The sequence below is a fragment of the Bubalus bubalis genome, chromosome 5 (genome assembly GCF_019923935.1).
Source record: "Bubalus bubalis isolate 160015118507 breed Murrah chromosome 5, NDDB_SH_1, whole genome shotgun sequence".
In the NCBI taxonomy this organism is placed as follows: Eukaryota; Metazoa; Chordata; class Mammalia; order Artiodactyla; family Bovidae; genus Bubalus; species Bubalus bubalis.
Genome location: NC_059161.1, coordinates 80,293,452 through 80,311,290, shown reverse-complemented (window position 1 = coordinate 80,311,290; position 17,839 = coordinate 80,293,452). Strand labels below are relative to the sequence as shown.

General features: G+C 55.2%; 2 protein-coding genes across 8 annotated transcripts in view; one reads left to right on the top strand and one right to left on the bottom strand.

The window, feature by feature from the left end:
* ADORA1 (adenosine A1 receptor) overlaps positions 1-6,343 on the top strand; it is a 41,668-nt gene extending 35,325 nt beyond the window's left edge. For all 6 annotated transcript variants that reach the window (XM_006072407.4, XM_025277786.3, XM_025277784.3 and 3 more), the window contains exon 3: positions 5,147-6,343. In XM_006072407.4, coding sequence (XP_006072469.1) covers positions 5,147-5,786 — 640 coding nt within the window. In that variant the 3' untranslated portion in view covers positions 5,787-6,343. The remainder of the gene's footprint in view (positions 1-5,146) is intronic.
* Positions 6,344-7,494: 1,151 nt separating this feature from the next.
* MYBPH (myosin binding protein H) lies at positions 7,495-15,729 on the bottom strand. Of its 2 annotated transcripts, none has more exons than XM_006072411.4 (11): positions 15,483-15,729; positions 15,241-15,375; positions 14,351-14,518; positions 11,844-11,932; positions 11,292-11,487; positions 11,000-11,139; positions 10,284-10,443; positions 8,937-9,073; positions 8,641-8,827; positions 8,283-8,333; positions 7,495-7,820 (listed from the first exon to the last, which is right to left on the bottom strand). In XM_006072411.4, the coding sequence occupies exons 1-10, from the start codon at positions 15,727-15,729 to the stop codon at positions 8,317-8,319; spliced, it is 1,476 nt and encodes a 491-aa protein (XP_006072473.3). In that variant the 3' UTR covers positions 7,495-7,820; positions 8,283-8,316. The 2 variants fall into 2 exon arrangements, with proteins under 2 accessions (XP_006072473.3, XP_006072471.3); XM_006072409.4 differs by having other exon boundaries at positions 7,495-7,762.
* Between the last annotated feature and the right edge of the window lie 2,110 nt (positions 15,730-17,839).

Genomic DNA, 17,839 nt, shown 5'->3' with positions numbered 1-17,839 from the left:
AACCACAGTGGGCCTGATAGCGGGAGGTGGAGCCAAGGAAGAGATTTAACCTCTGCCTGAGACCCTCCTGTGACAGAGAGGTGGGTGGAAACATCCTTCCATCTCCTCCTTCCAGCAGTCCAATGCCTTCGATGAACCCAGTGACCCAGGCCCTTGGGAGATGTGGGCTGCAGGAGTTAGCCCCCATGCCCTGTGACTCAGAGCAGGGCAGGGGCGGGGGGTGGGGCGGGTAGGGTGCCCAGCTTGAGGACCAGCACACCCATCTTGTCTGTGCAGGATGGAGCAGCTTCTCTGAGCGCCTTGCTCTGTTGGCCAGTTCTTTGTCCACCAAAGAGTTTTTGAGGATCTGTTTCCCTCCCTTCTCTTTCTTTGTCCAGTGCATCTTTCCTGCCTAGGTCCCTGGGTCTCTTTATCACCTGGTGGCATTCTGAGCTTTTTCTGTTCTAAGGAGCTTATTGTTCATGGTCTCAGAGTCCGCCTAAAAATTAGTCCACAACGGTGTCCCTGAAGAGCCGTCCTATGACGCTGTAGGCAGGCAGAAGCCAGGCCTCTCTGCAGTCGGGTCTCCAACCCATGAAGAGGGCTTATTCATAATGCAAAGGGCCAATGCAGAGCTCAGGCATGCTCATAGCTCCTGCTGGAATTTAGCTTGAGATGGAAATGCTCTGGGAGACTCTGGGGAGACTGGTTCTGGCTGGGGAAGCCTCTGCTGGTCTCACTGTGTGTTGGGAGCAGGACTGCTGTGTGTGTGTTGGAGTCTGGCTGGTGGCCTGGTGGCACTCACTCATACCACTCAGAAGAGGCCCTCGTCCTCAATCAATCAGAATGGTCAAATAAGTCATTTTTATTTGTCGCTGAATAAAATGTGGTTGCCACTGCATAAATCATAAAGATTGAATAAATGGATATATGGATTCATGTGTCCATTTTTACGTGTATTTATTCACGTTGAGGCATTGGGAGAGGAAACGGGCCCCTGGTGAGAGAGGGGTCAGGCTCAAGGCGGGGTGCCACTGTCCCCTCAGTGGTCGGGATCAGAAACTGAGCCTCAGCCTGATGGTGCTCTCTCTCACTTGGACATCCAAACTCAGCAGCAGGTCCTGTGGGCTCTGCTCCCAACACCTCTGACAGCCGGGAGCTCCTCCCCACCCCCTCCATCACCTACCCCAGGTCACCACCTTGCCTCTTGCCTTCATGCGTGTAAGTCACTTCAGTCATGTCCAACTCTTTGTGACCCCATGGACTGGAGCCCACCAGGCTCCTCTGTCAGTGGGATTCTCCAGGCAAAAACACTGCAGTGGGTTCCATGCCCTCCAAGGGATCTTTTCATCAAACCACGTCTCTCATGTCTCCTACATTGGCAGGTGAGTTCTTTACCACTGAGCCACCACAGAATAGGGAATCCCTACCTCTTGCCCAGACAGCTGAAATAGGCTCCCTGTGGTGTTCTTGCTTTCCCCACTGCACAAAGCCCACTCCACACCGCAGCCCGAGGTATCTTTTAAAAACCGAAATTGGATTATATTCTTGCTTTGCTTACAACAGCTTTCCCTGCACAAGAACAAAACCTTGAAATCTTTCATGTGACCTGCCCAGCCCAGGGGGCCGCTCCAGACCACAGCTCTGACTGCCCTGCCCTGTGTCTTGCCCTCACTAGGCTACAGGGGCGGGCAGGGCTCTCCCTGTCTCCTTCAGTGACGTCTTCGAAGGGCTGCCCACCCCGCTTGCCTGCGGTGGGGCCCCACGTGGTGTTTCAGTGCCTCGACGCTATTGCTTCCCCTTTGTCTGGGGCAGTCATCTCTCTGACTAGCTCTCAGCACAGCCCCAGGGGTGATGAGGCCTTAGACCATGACTTGGGGGGAACAAGCACTTGTCCTATCGAACATGTCCCACCCCATGTGCACCCCAGAACTCGCAGCCTCTGCTGCTCTTTCCCACATGTAAGGAGAAGTGAGTTTTTCTCCCAGCCCTGGGAGGTAGCCCTTCCTGTGAATGCCTGCCCCTACCCCACCAAGGTTCTGAGTCTAACCTTTTCCCACTATGGAAAAAAATAGCATGAAAAACAGATGAGAACTGATACCCTAGACTGCAGGGTCTGCTGGGACCTGGTCCTGGAGGAGCCCCAGGAAAGCTTTAACCCCAGGGCTCCAGGCAGTTGAGAAGGGTGCGGGGAGGAGAAAAGGGGGCACCTCTTTAGATAGAAGCGGACTCCTCCTTGTCTCCCATCTGGGACACTGTCAGAATTCAGCTCCTCTCTTGGTGGGTCATCATTGCCCAGATGTGAGTCCTGTGCTAGGCACCCCCTCCTCCAGTCCTCAGGCTGGATGGCAATATCAGAGCTCACCATGTCTACTTTTTTTCCTCCGGGTAGTACCGCCTGTGGACAGGCATTTTAAAGCTTGTCGGAAAGGGATATTCCGAATCTGCTTATCATCCACAACTAAACAACCCAATAGTCAGCCTGCAGAGTGGTCGTGCGGATTACCTGAGACATGAATGTGAAAACTTTATAAATGATACACATGATGTGAACACAGAGGTGACAGACTGTGACAGGGGATGCCTGCCTCCATCCTTCCTTCTGCGGCTGCAGCCGCATCTGGCCCTGCTGAGGCTCAGCCCAGGGCCCTGCCCCTGCTTGTGGCAGCTGTCACAGAGTGCCTTTCTCTTTTGTAGAATGATCTTCAGTCCTTTAGTCGCAGCCCATAGACTCTCCCAGAACTTCTTTCACCATGGGACACGTGGGAAAGCATTGGAGCTCATCAGAAACAAATCCTGAGCCAGATGATTGCGGACACATTGGGCTACATTTGCTGAACATCTAAAGATAGCAGGGTTTCCCAGGTGTGTGTGTTTTCAGGAGCTTTGGAGGGGTAGGAGCTCAGGCACAGGAATGTTGGTGGGGTGCTTAAAGAGCATTTCACATATATTAACTCATCTGAAGTAGGTCCCATAGTCTCATCTAACAGAGGAAGAATTGACCAAGTAGGTTGCAGACCTGGGACTCAGATATGGATCTGTGACTCCAAAGTATGCACCAGGCTTGCTATTCTGCTGGGGATTCAAGAGGCAGAAATAGGCTTTAGTTACAGCAAGAATGCAAGGATTCAGTTCAGTTGCTCAGTCGTGTCCAACTCTTTGTGACCACCCCCATCCATCACCAACTCCCAGAGCTTGCTCAAACTCATGTCCATTGAGTCTGTGATGCCATCCAGCTATCTCATCCTCTGTCATCCCCTTCCCTTCCCACTTTCAATCTTTCCCAGCATCAGGGTCTTTTCAAATGGGTCACTTCTTCCCATCATGTGTCCACAAAGCATTGGAGTTTCAGCTTCAACATCAGTCCTTCCAATGAACACCCAGGACTGATCTCCTTTAGGATGGACTGGTTGGATCTCCTTGCAGTCCAAGGGACTCTCAAGAGTCTTCTCCAACACCACAGTTCAAAAGCATCAATTCTTCAATGCTCAGGTTTCTTTCTAGTCCAAGTTATTTCTCACATCTATACATGACCACAGGAAAAACCATAGCTTCAGATAGGCACAAGCAATCTGGGCAGCTTTCAAGACTCCTCGGAGCCCTGGGGACACAAGATTACAGAGTAGGGGAGGGGTACCACGCTGTGGTGTTGGAGTGTTCTAAGGGCCTCAGTTTCCCCACTGAGATGATGAGATTGGAAACGAGGTTCCCAGGGTCCCTTCTAGTGCTCATTTTTTAGATGGGGTGGGAGTGAGTCCAGCTTCTCACATCCCCCAAATCATCCCCCTTCCCACTCCAGTAAAGTAAATATTGCTGTGGAGGAGAAAGCCGCAGATTCTCCAGGCACAGGACAGAAGAAAACAGAGCTAGAAGGAGGCCTCCGCCTTCACACCCGTGGGCCTCAGTAGCTGTTTACATGCTCAGGAGGCCACTCCATCCATCTCAGAAACTGCATCGGAAAATAACAACTGGGCAAGCTGCTGGCCCAGAGCCAGGCAGGCCCCAGCCTTTGGCGCTCATCCCAAGGCCAGTGCATGGGCCAAGGACATGCCGGCTGCTGGCTGAATTGGTTTAAAGGGAAACGGGGAGCCCCTCTAGACTGCATCTCCTCAACCTTGGGGACAGCGGCAGAGAGAGAGGCGTGGCCCACGGGCAGCCATGTCCATTCTTGGGGCCCTTCTAATGGTTTCATATCTGTGTGTGTTACAGCCTGAAGAGGGTTGGGGGCTCTGTCCCTTAACATGGTCCTGTTCATTTTCTTCAAAGGACATATCACAGCCTGTATCTGTATACTTTCTTTCTTACTTTTATGTTTTCTGTTTCTTCACTCAAAATGTGAGCTGTGTAGAGGAAGGGGTTCTTTATCTTGGTCCCAGCACAGGGACCAATGCCTGGCACAGAAAGCACTCAGAAAACGGATGACCGTGCCCAGGCATGCAGGCCTGAACTGAGGTCCCCTGCATGCAGTGCTTGAGGACCGTTGGTTCTCTTTCTTGAGAATAATTCCCAATTAGTTTGGGGGAGGAGAGCTGGTTCTTGAGATGAACCTTTCAGGAGATAAGCATTGTACAATGACTGAAAAAGGAGGGGAGGTTAGGATGGAGGTGGGGAGATGGGACAGAGCCATGGGAGGCGGGTGTGGGAGAGCTTTTTATGATAGTGAGTCAGCTGGCCCAAGGGGAGGGGTGGTTTGTTAATCATTTTGTTGTGTGGTAAGCTAGGAAGCACAGGATAGCCTGCACCCTCCGTGTGGCCTCAGGAAGAACACTTGATTACCTTGAACATCAGTCTTCTCAGCTGTCAAATGGGCCCTCATTCTGATGGTGCTTTTCTACCATGTGGGGACTGTCATGAAGCCATGATAAGGTCACCAGTGGGGGTGTGCCAAGTGCATATGAACAATTTTTACTTTGGTAATTTTAGTAAAACTCCTAAAGGAGTTCATCTGTTATTTCCTTCTAGATTTTTCCCACCCTCAGCAGGCGACATGGGCCAGTGCATTGCAAGTTCTGGCCTAAATTTTAGATCCCAAAGATTTTGCCCTCTAGCCAAAGACATGCACCTCCCCACTTACTGGGCCCTGGCTGAGCAAGGAGCTCCTCTTAGAGACCCCCGGGGCTGGGTGAACCAAGGAGGGGGCCTCACACTCTGCCCTCCTCTCCCTCAGGTACAAGACAGTGGTGACTCCTCGAAGGGCTGTTGTGGCCATCACTGGCTGCTGGATTCTCTCCTTCGTGGTGGGCCTGACGCCCATGTTCGGCTGGAACAACCTGAGCGCGGTGGAGCGGGACTGGCTGGCCAACGGCAGCGTGGGCGAGCCTGTGATTGAATGCCAGTTCGAGAAGGTCATCAGCATGGAGTACATGGTCTACTTCAACTTCTTCGTGTGGGTGCTGCCCCCGCTGCTGCTCATGGTCCTCATCTACATGGAGGTCTTCTATCTGATCCGCAAGCAGCTCAACAAGAAGGTGTCGGCCTCCTCCGGAGACCCGCAGAAGTACTATGGGAAGGAGCTGAAGATCGCCAAGTCGCTGGCCCTCATCCTCTTCCTCTTTGCCCTCAGCTGGCTGCCCTTGCACATCCTCAACTGCATCACCCTCTTCTGCCCTTCCTGCCACATGCCCAGGATCCTCATATACATCGCCATCTTCCTCTCACACGGCAACTCGGCCATGAACCCCATCGTCTACGCCTTCCGCATCCAGAAGTTCCGAGTGACCTTCCTTAAGATCTGGAATGACCACTTCCGCTGCCAGCCTGCGCCCCCCGTTGATGAGGATGCCCCAGCAGAGAGACCCGATGACTAGACCCCGCCTCCCACCCCCCCTTGCCCACATCTGGGGTGTCTCAGCCCGGGGCTCCCCTCCCTGCTATCCCACTCATCTCCCTAGTCTCTCCCTGCTGTGGGCTGTGGGCTGTGGCTGTGACCCACCCCTCACGGTCCTGGGGGAGGTTTGGGAGGTCAGTCCATGGGGAGAGAACCAGGTAACCTGAGGGAAAGAGGAAAGTGGCTTGGGCCTCCCCATCTGCCTCATCAACCCAAGGCAGCCCAGTGCCACGGCCTGAGTGGGCCTGAGACCCTGAGACTGCCGTGGGACCACGTAGGCCAGAAAAGCAAGCTCAGCTCCCACAGCAGGCAGGACAGCGGCTTGTCTGACTTGGGTGCTGGGATTGCAGCCCTGGGACCCAGCTTAAGGAGAGAAGCTCCCCGCGAAGACAGAGAGAAGGAGAGAAAGTGGATGTCCTGGCCTTGTTTTCTCTCCTGTTCTGCAGGAGAAGGTGGCCAGAGCCACTGACAGGCAGGAATCAAGGAGCCTTTAGTCCCCATCTCCCACAACCCTGTGTTCCTGGCCATGATGCTTGCCAGGGTGCCTGCTCTCCTCGCCCCAGGGATTCCAAGGTTATACTTGCGAGAGGCAGAAAGAATGGGTCCAGAAATCATTTCCAGTATTTGCTTCATTCTCCACTAGCCCTTGGTCCCTGAGTGGGAGCTCCATGCTCCCTGGAACTAGTGTGGAATGGCAGGTGTGGGCCTCAGACAGCCACGAGGCAGAAGCATTGAGCCCTGACTCTTGCCCTGAGCATCCCAAGTAAGAGAATGAAGCGTCATGGCTTGTCATCTGGGCCACCAGCTCTACCAGCTCCTCCGGTCCTCTGTGCTGGGCACCCTCCTAGGTGACACCCCTCTTTGCTGTGCACCCTCCTATGTGACACCCCTCTTTGCTGCTTCTGGGGAACTCCAGACCTGTCAACTCTTGGGAACATGCTGCCCGCCTGGGGAGGAGACGAACAAGGGAAAGTGGGCTGCCATGGGCACCATGGGATGAGTGTGACAGGCTGCTCAGGCCGGAGGAGATGCCCCTCTGGAGTGTGTGGACAGGAAGGTCTTACCAGATTTTAAGTACCCTAAGCACCCCTGGCACTTAGTACTATATTCACGGGCTTTGAGGCTCTGTTGCAGAATCTAGGCCTTTAGACTAGACCCTTCGGGAAGGGTCTACTCCTGGCCCAAACCAAAGCTCCTTATACAGAGGAGTGAGGGGCCAGGTTCTAAGTGTGAACAGCAACTCCAGGGCTGATTCCAGGCCCTTCCCTCTCTCAGGTGGAATGTCCCCTGGCTCCCAGGGAGGTCACTTGACTAAAAAAAACCGTCAACCCTCATGGAGAATGCACCCCACCACTGAGGGCAACAGGCAACCTCAACAGATAGAAATCAGTGGTGGTGTCAGGGGAGAAATGAAGGGAATCGGGAGGGCATGGAGGCATTTGGAGCAAGGAGGGTTCCAGAGAAGGGTGTGTCTGTTCCTGTAGTTATCCTCTAAGGGCAGCAAACTGAATGTGAAACAAGATCCTAAAAGATCTCATATGTGGAAAACCCCCATGAGATCACGAGTCCCCTCCCACTGGACCTTCCTCATGGTGTCAGAGGTAGAGACTCCATCATGGGGACACATTCAGCCCGCCCTCCTGGGGACACAGTGCCCATCACGCTGATTCTCACTGTCACAGAGGCGCTGCAGCATAACACCAAACACCTTTATTCAAGTGCTTCCCGCCCAGCATACAACTCTTTGCAGGAGGGCTCCGATCTTTGCACCTTCCAGGGCTCCTGGTGTCTAGAAGCCTGTCCAGAGGCCTACTAGGCCCGCTCCCAGCGGAGGGACAGAGGCGAGGCAGGTACCAAGGAGCAAAGCCATCAGCTGTCGCTGTGGGGTGAATACCTCGGGCCTCTGAGGCGCTCGATTCTGGGCCTGGCAACCCTGACCCCTCAGGCCTGTGGCACCTGGCAAAGAACGTTTCACGAGCCCCGCTGGTAGGCAGAGCTGGGAGACGTGCACCTGCTGAAGAGGTGATAAGGGGGAGAAGGCCTCCCTTCCCGGCCCCCCTCCCCTCAGGCCCTAGACCCACAGCCCGGGCTCCAGCTCTGCCCCCCGCAGCTCTAGGATACACCCTCACCCGTCCAGAACCTCAGATCCATCTGGGAAGGGCAGTCAGGGCATGGTTGTTTCTGCTACTTTTCTGGCTGAGGAAATTATCCCACGGGGATGCCCCAGCCTAAGGTCATTCAGAGTCGGGACTAGACTCTGTCCTGTGCCCGTCCCCTGGATGCCCACGCCTTCCAGGCCTTGCCGGCATCACCCTACTGTGCTGGGTCTCCGGAGCACCACCAGGACTGCACGGGTATCTTGCCTGTGGCTGCAGATTTATACTCAGAGCTGACTGCCACCGTCCCTTCTTAAGCCCACCGCTGCTCCAGGCCTCCACCCCCAGAGGCAGGAGAGGGGGTGCATGCAGTTACTTACCTTTCTCCTCTTCACAGCTTCCACCAGAGGCTCCTCAGTGTGTGGCTGAGGCTGGGAGAGACCTGAAGGTTAGCGCTCAGGGAGGGGGCGGGTGTCTGCTGGGGACCCAAGTGCAGGGTGGGAAGTAGTGAGTCTCACACCCTCACCCCGTGAGCCGTGTGTCTAAGAGGCAGACTCCAGCCCTCCTTTTTCCACACTTGGAAAGTCCTCCTGAGAGCCTGACCTCTATTTTTACTATCCTCATCTTGCCTTGATTTTCAGCGCTCAGCCTCATCTAGTCCAGCAGGAGAAAAGATGGCTTCTCCTGGTCTCCCATGCATCGGAAGATGCCTAAAAAGCAGCCTCTCTCAGGCCTCACCTTTCACCTCCAGCCGGCAGTCCACAGACGCCTCCCCCAGCACATTGATGGCCTTGCAGGTGTAAACTCCAGAATCGAAGGGGCTGGGTTTCCGGATCTCTAGGGTGCAGACACCCTGCTCAGAGAGAGCTCGGTATTTGGGATCACCCTGGATGTCCATCTTGTTTTTCATCCAGATGATCTTGGGCTGGGGGGGCAAGGTCAGAGAGAGCTTGGAAGGGTGTGGGCCAGGATGAAGCCCCCGAAGGCCACCCTCAGGCTTAGGCAGAGTTGTCTGCAAAGATTCTTCACCTCACCTTGGGGGAAGCTCGGACACTGCAGGAGAGCTGTGTGCTGTAGCCGGGGGTGGAGGTGTGGTCAGCCAGGGGCTGAGTGAACGAGGGGGCTTCTGAGAAGTCTCGCTCAACAAAGCTTTTAGGTTTGGCAACAATATCTGGTTTCAGAGGAGAAAGAGGGGATGAGTTTGAGGTTACAGGAGGAGACCTCTTAAGACTGACCTCATCTGTTTTCCTGAAATAATCACTATAGCTTACACCTAGGTATCCCATTTAATCTACACAGCATTCCTTTGGAAGGGTATGTTTATCACCCCAGCTAACAGATGGAAAACTAAGACCCTTCATGGACGAGGGACTTGCCAATCTCACACAGTGAGCTTGTGGCTTAAGAGGTGGAAGGCCACATGCTGGTCGTGGCTCTTTGAGCAGAGAGCCAGTGGTCTGGAGGAAGGCTGAGGGCAGCCGACAGCCCACTTCACCCCTGCCTCCACCTCTGGAGCCCCAGGGCAGGACCCCAGGCTCCTGAGATCTTTGGGAAGCCAGGCACAGCCAACATGCAGGAGCAAAGACAGAGTATCTCAGAGAGGCAGAGGAAAGCCAAAACCATGGCTGGGCGAGTCACAGGGAGGCAGGGAGGGGGGTGGTACTGACTGAGGGCGGGGACTAAAAACCCAGCAAGTCCACATGTTATTTCTCTTTGTCTTTGGAGACTTTACTGGCTTTCTATTTTTAAACAAAACCTTTTTCCTAATTCTGTGCAACTTAGGCTGGTGTTTAAAAGAGTGTGCTTTCTGTGGCCCACACGGACTGTGTGGGGCCCTTAGGCCCAACGTCCAGGTGACACGCAAGGTGACAGGAAGAAAGGACCGGGAATTTCACATTTGACGCAAGAGGACCATGTGTCTATGTAGAAACAGTAAATAACCATATCTCTGTTGTCCATCTATGTGGTGCTATATTAGGCTTGGGAGTTTGCTTTTAGCAAACTCGCCAGTCTACCTAACCACACACATTGTCCTTCAGAGTGGTTCTCTTGGGACGCTGTACATGAGACCCAGTGACTGCTATGATGTTGGCAGCCACGTGGCATCTTTAGCATAAGTGCAGTCTCCCAAGGGGTGCTGCTCATTTGCATGGTTAACTCTGATGTGTTTGTTACGATCAGTCAACCACATCCATCTTTTACAGTCACTCTGTGAATGTGTGTGTCCGCATAGCGGTGGCCTGGGTGTGGAGAAACAGCCAAAGTTCTGGCAAGTGGACTCCCGTGAGACGCACCCAGGGAGGGGTGCCGACACTCCAAGGGACGGAAGAGACGGGCATGGCGATGCCTGGCTTGCTTTCTGGTCTTGGACCCAGACCCACCTGTCTTTACGATGTGGGCGAGCTCCTTGGTGACAGCTGCCGAGGCGCTGAGTCCACACAGGTTTTCTGAGAAAACTCGGAAGGAGTAGGAGTTGCCCACGATGAGGTCGGAGACAGTGCAGCTGGTGGGGTGGCAGCGCTCGAGCACTGTGAACCATTGCTGCAAGAGCCCGGCCCCGCCGTCCTCACTCCCATGCCCTCGCCCGCCCTGCGCCCCTGGGGCCTCCTCCTCTGAGGGGCTTGAGTGCGGAGAAGCAACTCCTGGGAGAAGGCGACCTCTCTGGGGACCTCAGAGAATTCTAGAACCTTACTGGTCCAAGTGTGGCCAGATGACCAGCAAAGTAAGAATCACCTGGGACCTTCAGAGACGTGTAGGATCTCAGTCCCCACCTCAGACCCACTGAATTAAGACCTGCATTTTAGCAAAATTCCTAGGTAATTCACATGTACATTACATTTTCAGAAGCACTGCTTTAGAGCTTGAAGGGCCCCAGAGAACAGTCCTTGCAGTCTTCAGAAGGAAACTGAAGTCCAGAGATTAAAGAGATTTGCCAAAACCCACACAACAAGTCAGGATGGCAGTGGGCAGACCAGAAGGCCTCAGTTCCTGTACTCTCTGTGGACAGGCCTTCCCCACCACCTCGGCCACCTCCTCTCCCCCAGACCCACCTCTAGTCAGACCCTCCTCCGTAACACCCTGCTCGAGCAGGCCTCACCCCTGTCTTTTTGTCTGCCTTCTGCACCGTATAGCCCAGGAGCTCTGTGTTGCCTGTGTCCTGGGGCGGTGTCCACTCGAGGGTAGCGTTGCAGTTCCAGACATCCAGCAGTCTGATGCTCCTGGGGGGTCCAGGTTTCTCTGCAGGACCACAGAGTAAGGAGGAGGGCTGGGCTCGCAGCAACCCCTCCCTCAACACGATCGGGCTCCTATCGCTCTCTCTTGGCCTGAGCCCCCTGACCATCAGTCCTGGGGCAGGCGAACCTCAGCCCTTGCCTCGCCTGGTCCCATACCAATCACCAGGATGTTGATGGCTGCCTTGGCCTCCAGGCCTTTCAGCTGCACAGTGAGCTCATAGCAGCCTGAGTCCGAGCGCTGGGCTGAGCGGATGAAGAGGATGGAGTCCTGGTCCCCAGTGCGAACGCTCACCCGCTGGCTGTCCAGGGCATGACCGTTGTGGGTCCACAGAGCCTGAGGCTTGGGATTCCCCTGGGAGGGAGAAACTCTCTGAGTGGGAGCAGAAGGTGGCAGGCCCCCACCACCGCTCCAGGGTTCTCTGGAGCTGTGCTCAAGGGAGCTGGCCGCACCAGCCTTGCCTAGGAAGGGCAGCAGCGGCTAGAGCCACAGGTGCTTCCTAGACCCTCATCATCCGGCTGTCCAGCCGGCCCCGGGGCCACCTGTCCTATTTGCCGGCTGGAGAATCGACTGAGTCATGTGCATCTTGATGGGTGGGTCTCAGCAGACCTCCAAGGGAACCCTGACACTTTCTGGGCTCCTCCAATACACCTCAGGCGGGGCCATGTATTTCCACCCATGCTCTTACCCTGGGAGGGAGGCATACCCACCTGGAACGGGATTTGCAGGTTAATCGACTCTCCCACCTGGCGAATGTAGGTCTGACGAAGGTGGCGGGGAACACGGATCTTGGGGGCCTCTGCATTAGAACCAGAGTCTAGGCTTAGCACAGCAGGGGGGCTGCTGAGAGGCTTCTGCGGCAGGGGACGGGACAAACAGTGAGGCTGCGCCCCGCAGGCGGGCTCCTGGGATGCTCTGAGACTGCCTCCTCGTGGGCAGGACAAAGCTCACTCCCCAGATTCAGGGGCCAGAATCCCCTGAGGCCCTTGGGGAGTTGAGAGACAGGAGGTTCCAGGAGGGCAGGACCTCCACGGTGTGAACTGGTAGGCATCCCAAGCACTCCCTTGGTGCTCCAACCCTGCCAGGCTGGGATTTGCCCTACAGCCCTGGCATTCCTGGACTCCAGATGGGCCCTGCTGGCTCCCTGGCTCCCCCTGGTGGGGAGTGCGTGTGCACCTGTCGCCTGCATTCCCAGGGAGGATGGCCAACTGTCTCCTTCCTAATGCCTCTGCCCTTCTGCCTTGCTCCAGCCCAGGCCTTCAGAGATGCCCCTGTGAGACCCATTTGCACATTGCTCTGTCCCCAGTCCAGGTGAGAGAACTGGGGTCTTTCCCTTGCTAAAGGGAGCCAGAGCAGGCATACCCCCGTCCTTCTCTTTTCCCTCCCACTACCTTTCAGTCTGCAGTTGGGAGGTCCTTCCTGACACCTTACTTCCGACCCGTGCTCCGGTGGAGAACCACATTCCTGACCATCACCTCATCGGGTGCAACCACTGAAGCTGTTGGGCATTCCACGGGGAGCTGCAACACCCTTGCAACTCTCTGCCTAGGCGGGGTTGGGGTGGGGGTGGCTGAGGCCCCTCAGTGGCAAACAGGTGGCAGCAGTTGGTTAGTGGCGTGCAGGGCGGAGAGGCAGGAGACAGTGAGAAGGAACACGGTGTCTCTGAGGATTAGCTGCGCAGGCACTTGGCCCTGGGAGCACCAGGGGTGGAATGTTCCAGAGGCAGCTGCAGGGGGCCAGGAATGCTTGGCAGCTCCAGGTGGCTGAAGAGGGACAGCTGAGCAGCTGAGGACTCTAGACAGGGTCCCCACCCTGCCCTGCCCCTAAGAAGGGCCTGGCTGCTCCCTGTTTATTCACGACCTCCTCCTGCCCTCTTCTCTCCAGGAAATCCCCTTCTTTCCTGCCAGAGGAATTTTAATGGAGTAGTGGGTGCCGAGTCTAGCCGACTCCTCCAACATTAGGCCTTGAGGTGGAAGGTCCTGGCCCCAATCAGAGTCCAAACTCCTTGTGCCATCAGGGAGGGTCCAGGATGCCTGCCAACGCCCCCTTCCCAACCAGGAGGTCTCCCCGCCACTTCCAGGCTAGAATCATACTGAGCTGCCAGGTGGGACCATGTCTCACCCAGACTCAAAGATGGACATGTCCTCTGGTTTTGAAATTCACCAGAAAAGATTGCTTGCCACCTGGTGGGACAGGAATGGTCCTCTGTGGGAGTCAGTTCTGGAACTGCCACTAATAGTTTGGGTGACCTCAAGGGAGTCCTGGGGTGTCTTGGCTTGGATGGACCAGCCATGACAATCTATAATTCTATATTGCCTAGCCCTGTGGTTCCCACATCTCTCAAGCCTTAAAGCTGAAAAGTATTTCCTTGAATCCAAACTTGACTCCCTTCTGTGGCCATGAAGCCCCCTCTTTCTGGCGGCCTTGTCCAGAGCTGCGGGGTGCCCCTCTGCCTCTGGGAGAGAGGAGGGGAGGACAAGCAGGAAGGTGGAGGAGGCCTCGGGCCACCTGCTGGACCATGTCTCTTGTCACTCTGGGGCTCTGGGCTGTCCCCAGAGACCTTGGATCAGACCAAATGACTCACTGCCATTAACAGACTGAAACCCGACCAGCCTTGGGAGGGGAGCAAGGGTAGGCTTGAGGCTAATGCACCCTACAAATAGAAATCTTAGCAAGGAGACAGCAGCTGGCCTCCCAGGTTTCCAGTTCAGCACTGGCCTCTGGGGATGGAGAAACTTTCACAGGTCTTTTGCAGGGTGTTCGTCTTCTTTCCACTAGGGACTTGGTACAGTAAGAGGCAAACAAAGATTTTTCTCTGTTCCAAAACCTTTGGGAGACTCTGGAACCCAGGTCATATGAAATGAGCAGAAAATGAGCTTCTATGGCTGCTGAAGGGATTACAATTAGATAGGAAGAATGAAATGACTCTAAGTGTTGGGACTCTGAGCAGGTGACCGGGGCTGCGTGAGCTTTCATTTCTGGGGGTCGGGAAGCCCTTCCTCCAATGCTTGCAAGCCGGACCACCCAGAAAATTGACCTCTTTGACCTCCAGAGACTCCTTGCTGCTGAGGAACCTGGAACTTTCTTAAGGCAAGATGGCGCCAGCAGGTGGCTTGTGCACGTGGGTGTGGGGAAGCGACTCTATCCATTGGGCTCCTTTTCACCATCCATTAGCTAAGGTGCCTGGGAAGGACTGGGGAGCAGGGATGGGCTTTACCAATGGTCTCCTGGATGTGGACGAGCCGCTCCAGCACCGCTGGTGGGCCAGCCCCTGCAGAGCTCACTGCAGCCACGCGCACGAAGAACTTGTCACCTACAGCCAGGTTCCGCAAGGTCTGCTGGGTCACCATCATGGGCCGGGCATTCACAGGCACCCAGTCCACGGCTGAGAGGAATGAAGACAGTACAAGGCCCTGGCCCCATGGCCGCCGGCACCCTTTCTCAGTGGGGCTTCCCTTCTCACTGACGGTCTGGGGAAGCTGGCCTCCCTTTCTGGGCCTTATTTTCCTTTTGCTCTCCCTCCTTGACTTCTCATGTATCAAATGGCATCAAAGACACCTTGTGTCAGAACCTTTGAGTGGTGGCCAGAGACGGGTTTCCTGAAGCCCAGAGAGGCTTGGACACGTTCACCAAGTCACACAGCAAGGCGGAGGCAAAGGCAGGAGCCGGACTGAACTTGCCTGCCGCGGAGGTGGACAAGATGGCGGCATCAGGAGTTTGGCCACAGCCCCGCTCCTTCTCCTCGCTGTCTCTTGTTCTAACTTAGCCCTCTCCCTCAGCTTCTTTACAAGCAGGGTCCTCTGAGACTCAGAACCTCCTTAATTCTTACAGAGGAGAACCGCAGTGTCACCGACCATTTTACCCTTGTTACTCAGAGGCTTCCTGAAGCTGGAGGACAAGGCACCTGCTGAGGCCCCTTGGATGCCCTCCTGCTTTCAGAGATGCGTAGGTGAGCAAGACGCTGTCCGTGAGGCTTAAGCAGACTGCCTCCACTCCCGCTCTGCATCTCCCTCTGTTCTGACTCAACTGCAGAGTCTGGGGGCTTGTCCCTAACTGCCCCCCAGGCCCACCTCCCCTCCGTATACGAGGGCTTAACCCGGAGCTCACCTCCCTCTCGACGGAGTTCCAGCATATAGCCCTGAAGCCCCAGCCTCCCCAGCCTCTCTGGAGGCTCCCAGCTCACAGTCACCGAGCTGTCACTCACATCCTCCACGGCCAGCAGCAGCGGGGCACTGGGGACATCTGAGGGAGAAGCAGGGGGCGGTGAAGGGGTTTGCAGCCGAGACCTCGCCCCCCACCGCTCCCTGCCATGACTGCCTCCCCCCTCCGCCAGCCCCAGCTCTCATCACCTTCACGTGGAAGTGCAGGGTCAGTGGCTGCAGGGCCTGTGGGGGCTGCAGAGGCTGCGGGGTCAGGAGGCTGACGGGCAGACTTCTGTGGGTCAGAAGCCTGCTGTCCCCCGGGAGCCTGCTCCCCCCCAGGAGCCTGCGTAGCTGCCGTGTCTCCAGAGGGCTCTGTAAGGGGCACATGTGCAGACTCAGAGGCGGTCTCCTCCAGACCACAGGCAGGGGCCTTCGAGGTGGCTTTTTCTGTCATTGCAGTGCCCGCTGGAGGGTCAAGCTGGAGTGTGCAGGGATTAGCACTGGAGGAGCTGTGCTTCCAGGGTGCCTGGGACTACCTAGGTCCAGTCTTATATAGTCAGGGGGCTGCCCCACCCCCAAGCAAATGTTCCCAGCTGTGGGGTCAGGTCAGGCAGGGGGACTGAAGGGAGAGGGAGGCGCATAGGCCAGGAATAGCTCTGGGGGAGGAACTGCAAGGGTCCCTTGAGGAGCACACAACCTCGTCCATCATCCCGATTGAATCTTAGAGACAGGGTTCTTGTGCCCAGATGGGAGGAGGGCACAGATCAGTGAGATGGGACCTTGCCAGGAGGCTGTGCCAGGGGTCAGGGCATTGGGAACCAGAGCTTCCATCTGGATAATGAACCCAGATCAGGCTCTGTGTGTTTGGCCTCTGTGGGGCCACTTGTGCTCAGGGCTTCTCGGCTTGGGTGCACACAGCCTGAAGCAGCCTTCTCTCAGAGCACTCCCAACTTTGTTCCTGGGCTCCCACACTCCCCTAGTCCTCATATTCCCTGGGAATTTTCACTTGGGCTCTATGAGGCTGAGGGCCTAGAGAGGGAGGGAGCTGAGATGCCCAAAGTGGGCTGGATTGCAGGAAGTCTTCTAACAATGGGACCCCAGGAAGGGAGTCCAAGGCCCCAGGTTACCCAGCCTCTCAAATTCCTGCTCTGGACCTCAGTTTCCTTGTCTGTTACAGAGGGCACTATGACAGTCCCCTAGCCCTTGGGGTGAAATCAAGTCGTAAGACAGATCTGGAAGCGATCTTGGAGGAGGACAGCACTCAGAGACTTCTAGAGTCCTCGAAGCAGAACATGGCATGGACATTTGTGTGCCACGGGGGAAATGAGGCAGGTATGGCCAGATTTCTAGTCACTGAGTCATTCATCCAATAAAACATTAAGATATGTTGCTGGCAGGAGTGTAGATGGGAGCAATCTCTTTGAAAAAAGTGAGATGGTATCTAGTCAAACTGAAAATGTGTGACCCAGCAATTACAGTCCCAGAAACATGCATGTAAACATTCACAGCAGCATTGTGTATAACATTAAAGTTGGAGAACACAGCTCTGCCTCAACAGAGGAATGCATAAATAAGTGGCATATATGTGCACCTATAAACCAAAAATGGAATAAAATGAGCAAACTTCAGCTACACGGTTGATCTAACAGACATAACAGGGAGCGAAAGAAGCTGGGCACAGAAAGTGATGCGACCCCATTCATACTCAATTCAAACACGGGCAGCACCAGCTCTCTTCTTCAGGGAGCATCTTTAGGTGATAAGACCACAAAAGAAGTCAAGGAAGATTAGGATAGTGCTTGCCTCTGGGTGGAGGGACAGAGATATGGAGTTTCAGAGGCACAAATGAGGTCTTGTTTCCTGTCCTGAGTAGTAGTTATACAGCCTTTCACTATATAGTAATTCTTTAAATTAAAAAAAAGAAAATACATTTTGTGCACTCTTCAGCATGTATGATATATCCTACCATTTTAAAATCAATGCCCGTGTAATTTATTTCAAGCCATCAGTCGCGTTCACACTCTGCCCCTTCCCCAGCGCTGAGGGCACAGGAGTGTGGTGGCCACGTCCCATGGTGGCTGTCCTTGTTGGGAAAGGCAGTGGAGGGCCTCAGGAGCCTCTCCATCCTGCCCTGCTTGGGTGCCCGGGCCCTCTGCTGGGTGAGTCAGAGTCCTGCCGGGCAGGATTTAGGTCCTGGAGACCCGATCCCCATCCCTGGCCTCTGACTCTGCAGCTATAAGTGAATGTGACTAACTCTGTGGGACCCTGAGTCAGCCCTGCAGAGCCTGTCCCAGGATGGGGGAAGGGTGGCCGGGGGAGATGGGGAGGTGGGTAGCTGCACTGGAGGACTCACAGCTCCTGGCATTTCAAAGACCCCAGTGTGGTGGGGGGGCTGTGGGCACAGATTGGGAATGCTGGGCCCACTGGCCAGCAGTGAAATGCCAGGCAACCTTGAAGCTCTGGCCAAGTTCTCACTCTTTGCCTTTAGCTTGGCAGTGACCTTGGGATTAGTTGCTTCTGCCCTGCTCCAGCTAGTTCAGATTTCAGGGAGGCCGATAGGTATT

Excerpts from the sequence above, each read along its gene's own strand:
- MYBPH (XM_006072411.4), bottom strand. The coding sequence starts at position 15,729 with ATGACAGAAAAAGCCACCTCGAAGGCCCCTGCCTGTGGTCTGGAGGAG. Across the intron at positions 11,933-14,350 it reads CCACATCCAGGAGACCATTG|AGGCCCCCAAGATCCGTGTT; the intron begins GTAAAGCCCATC and ends GTTCTAATGCAG. Across the intron at positions 10,444-10,999 it reads AGGCAGACAAAAAGACAGGG|CAATGGTTCACAGTGCTCGA; the intron begins GTGAGGCCTGCT and ends GGGCTCTTGCAG.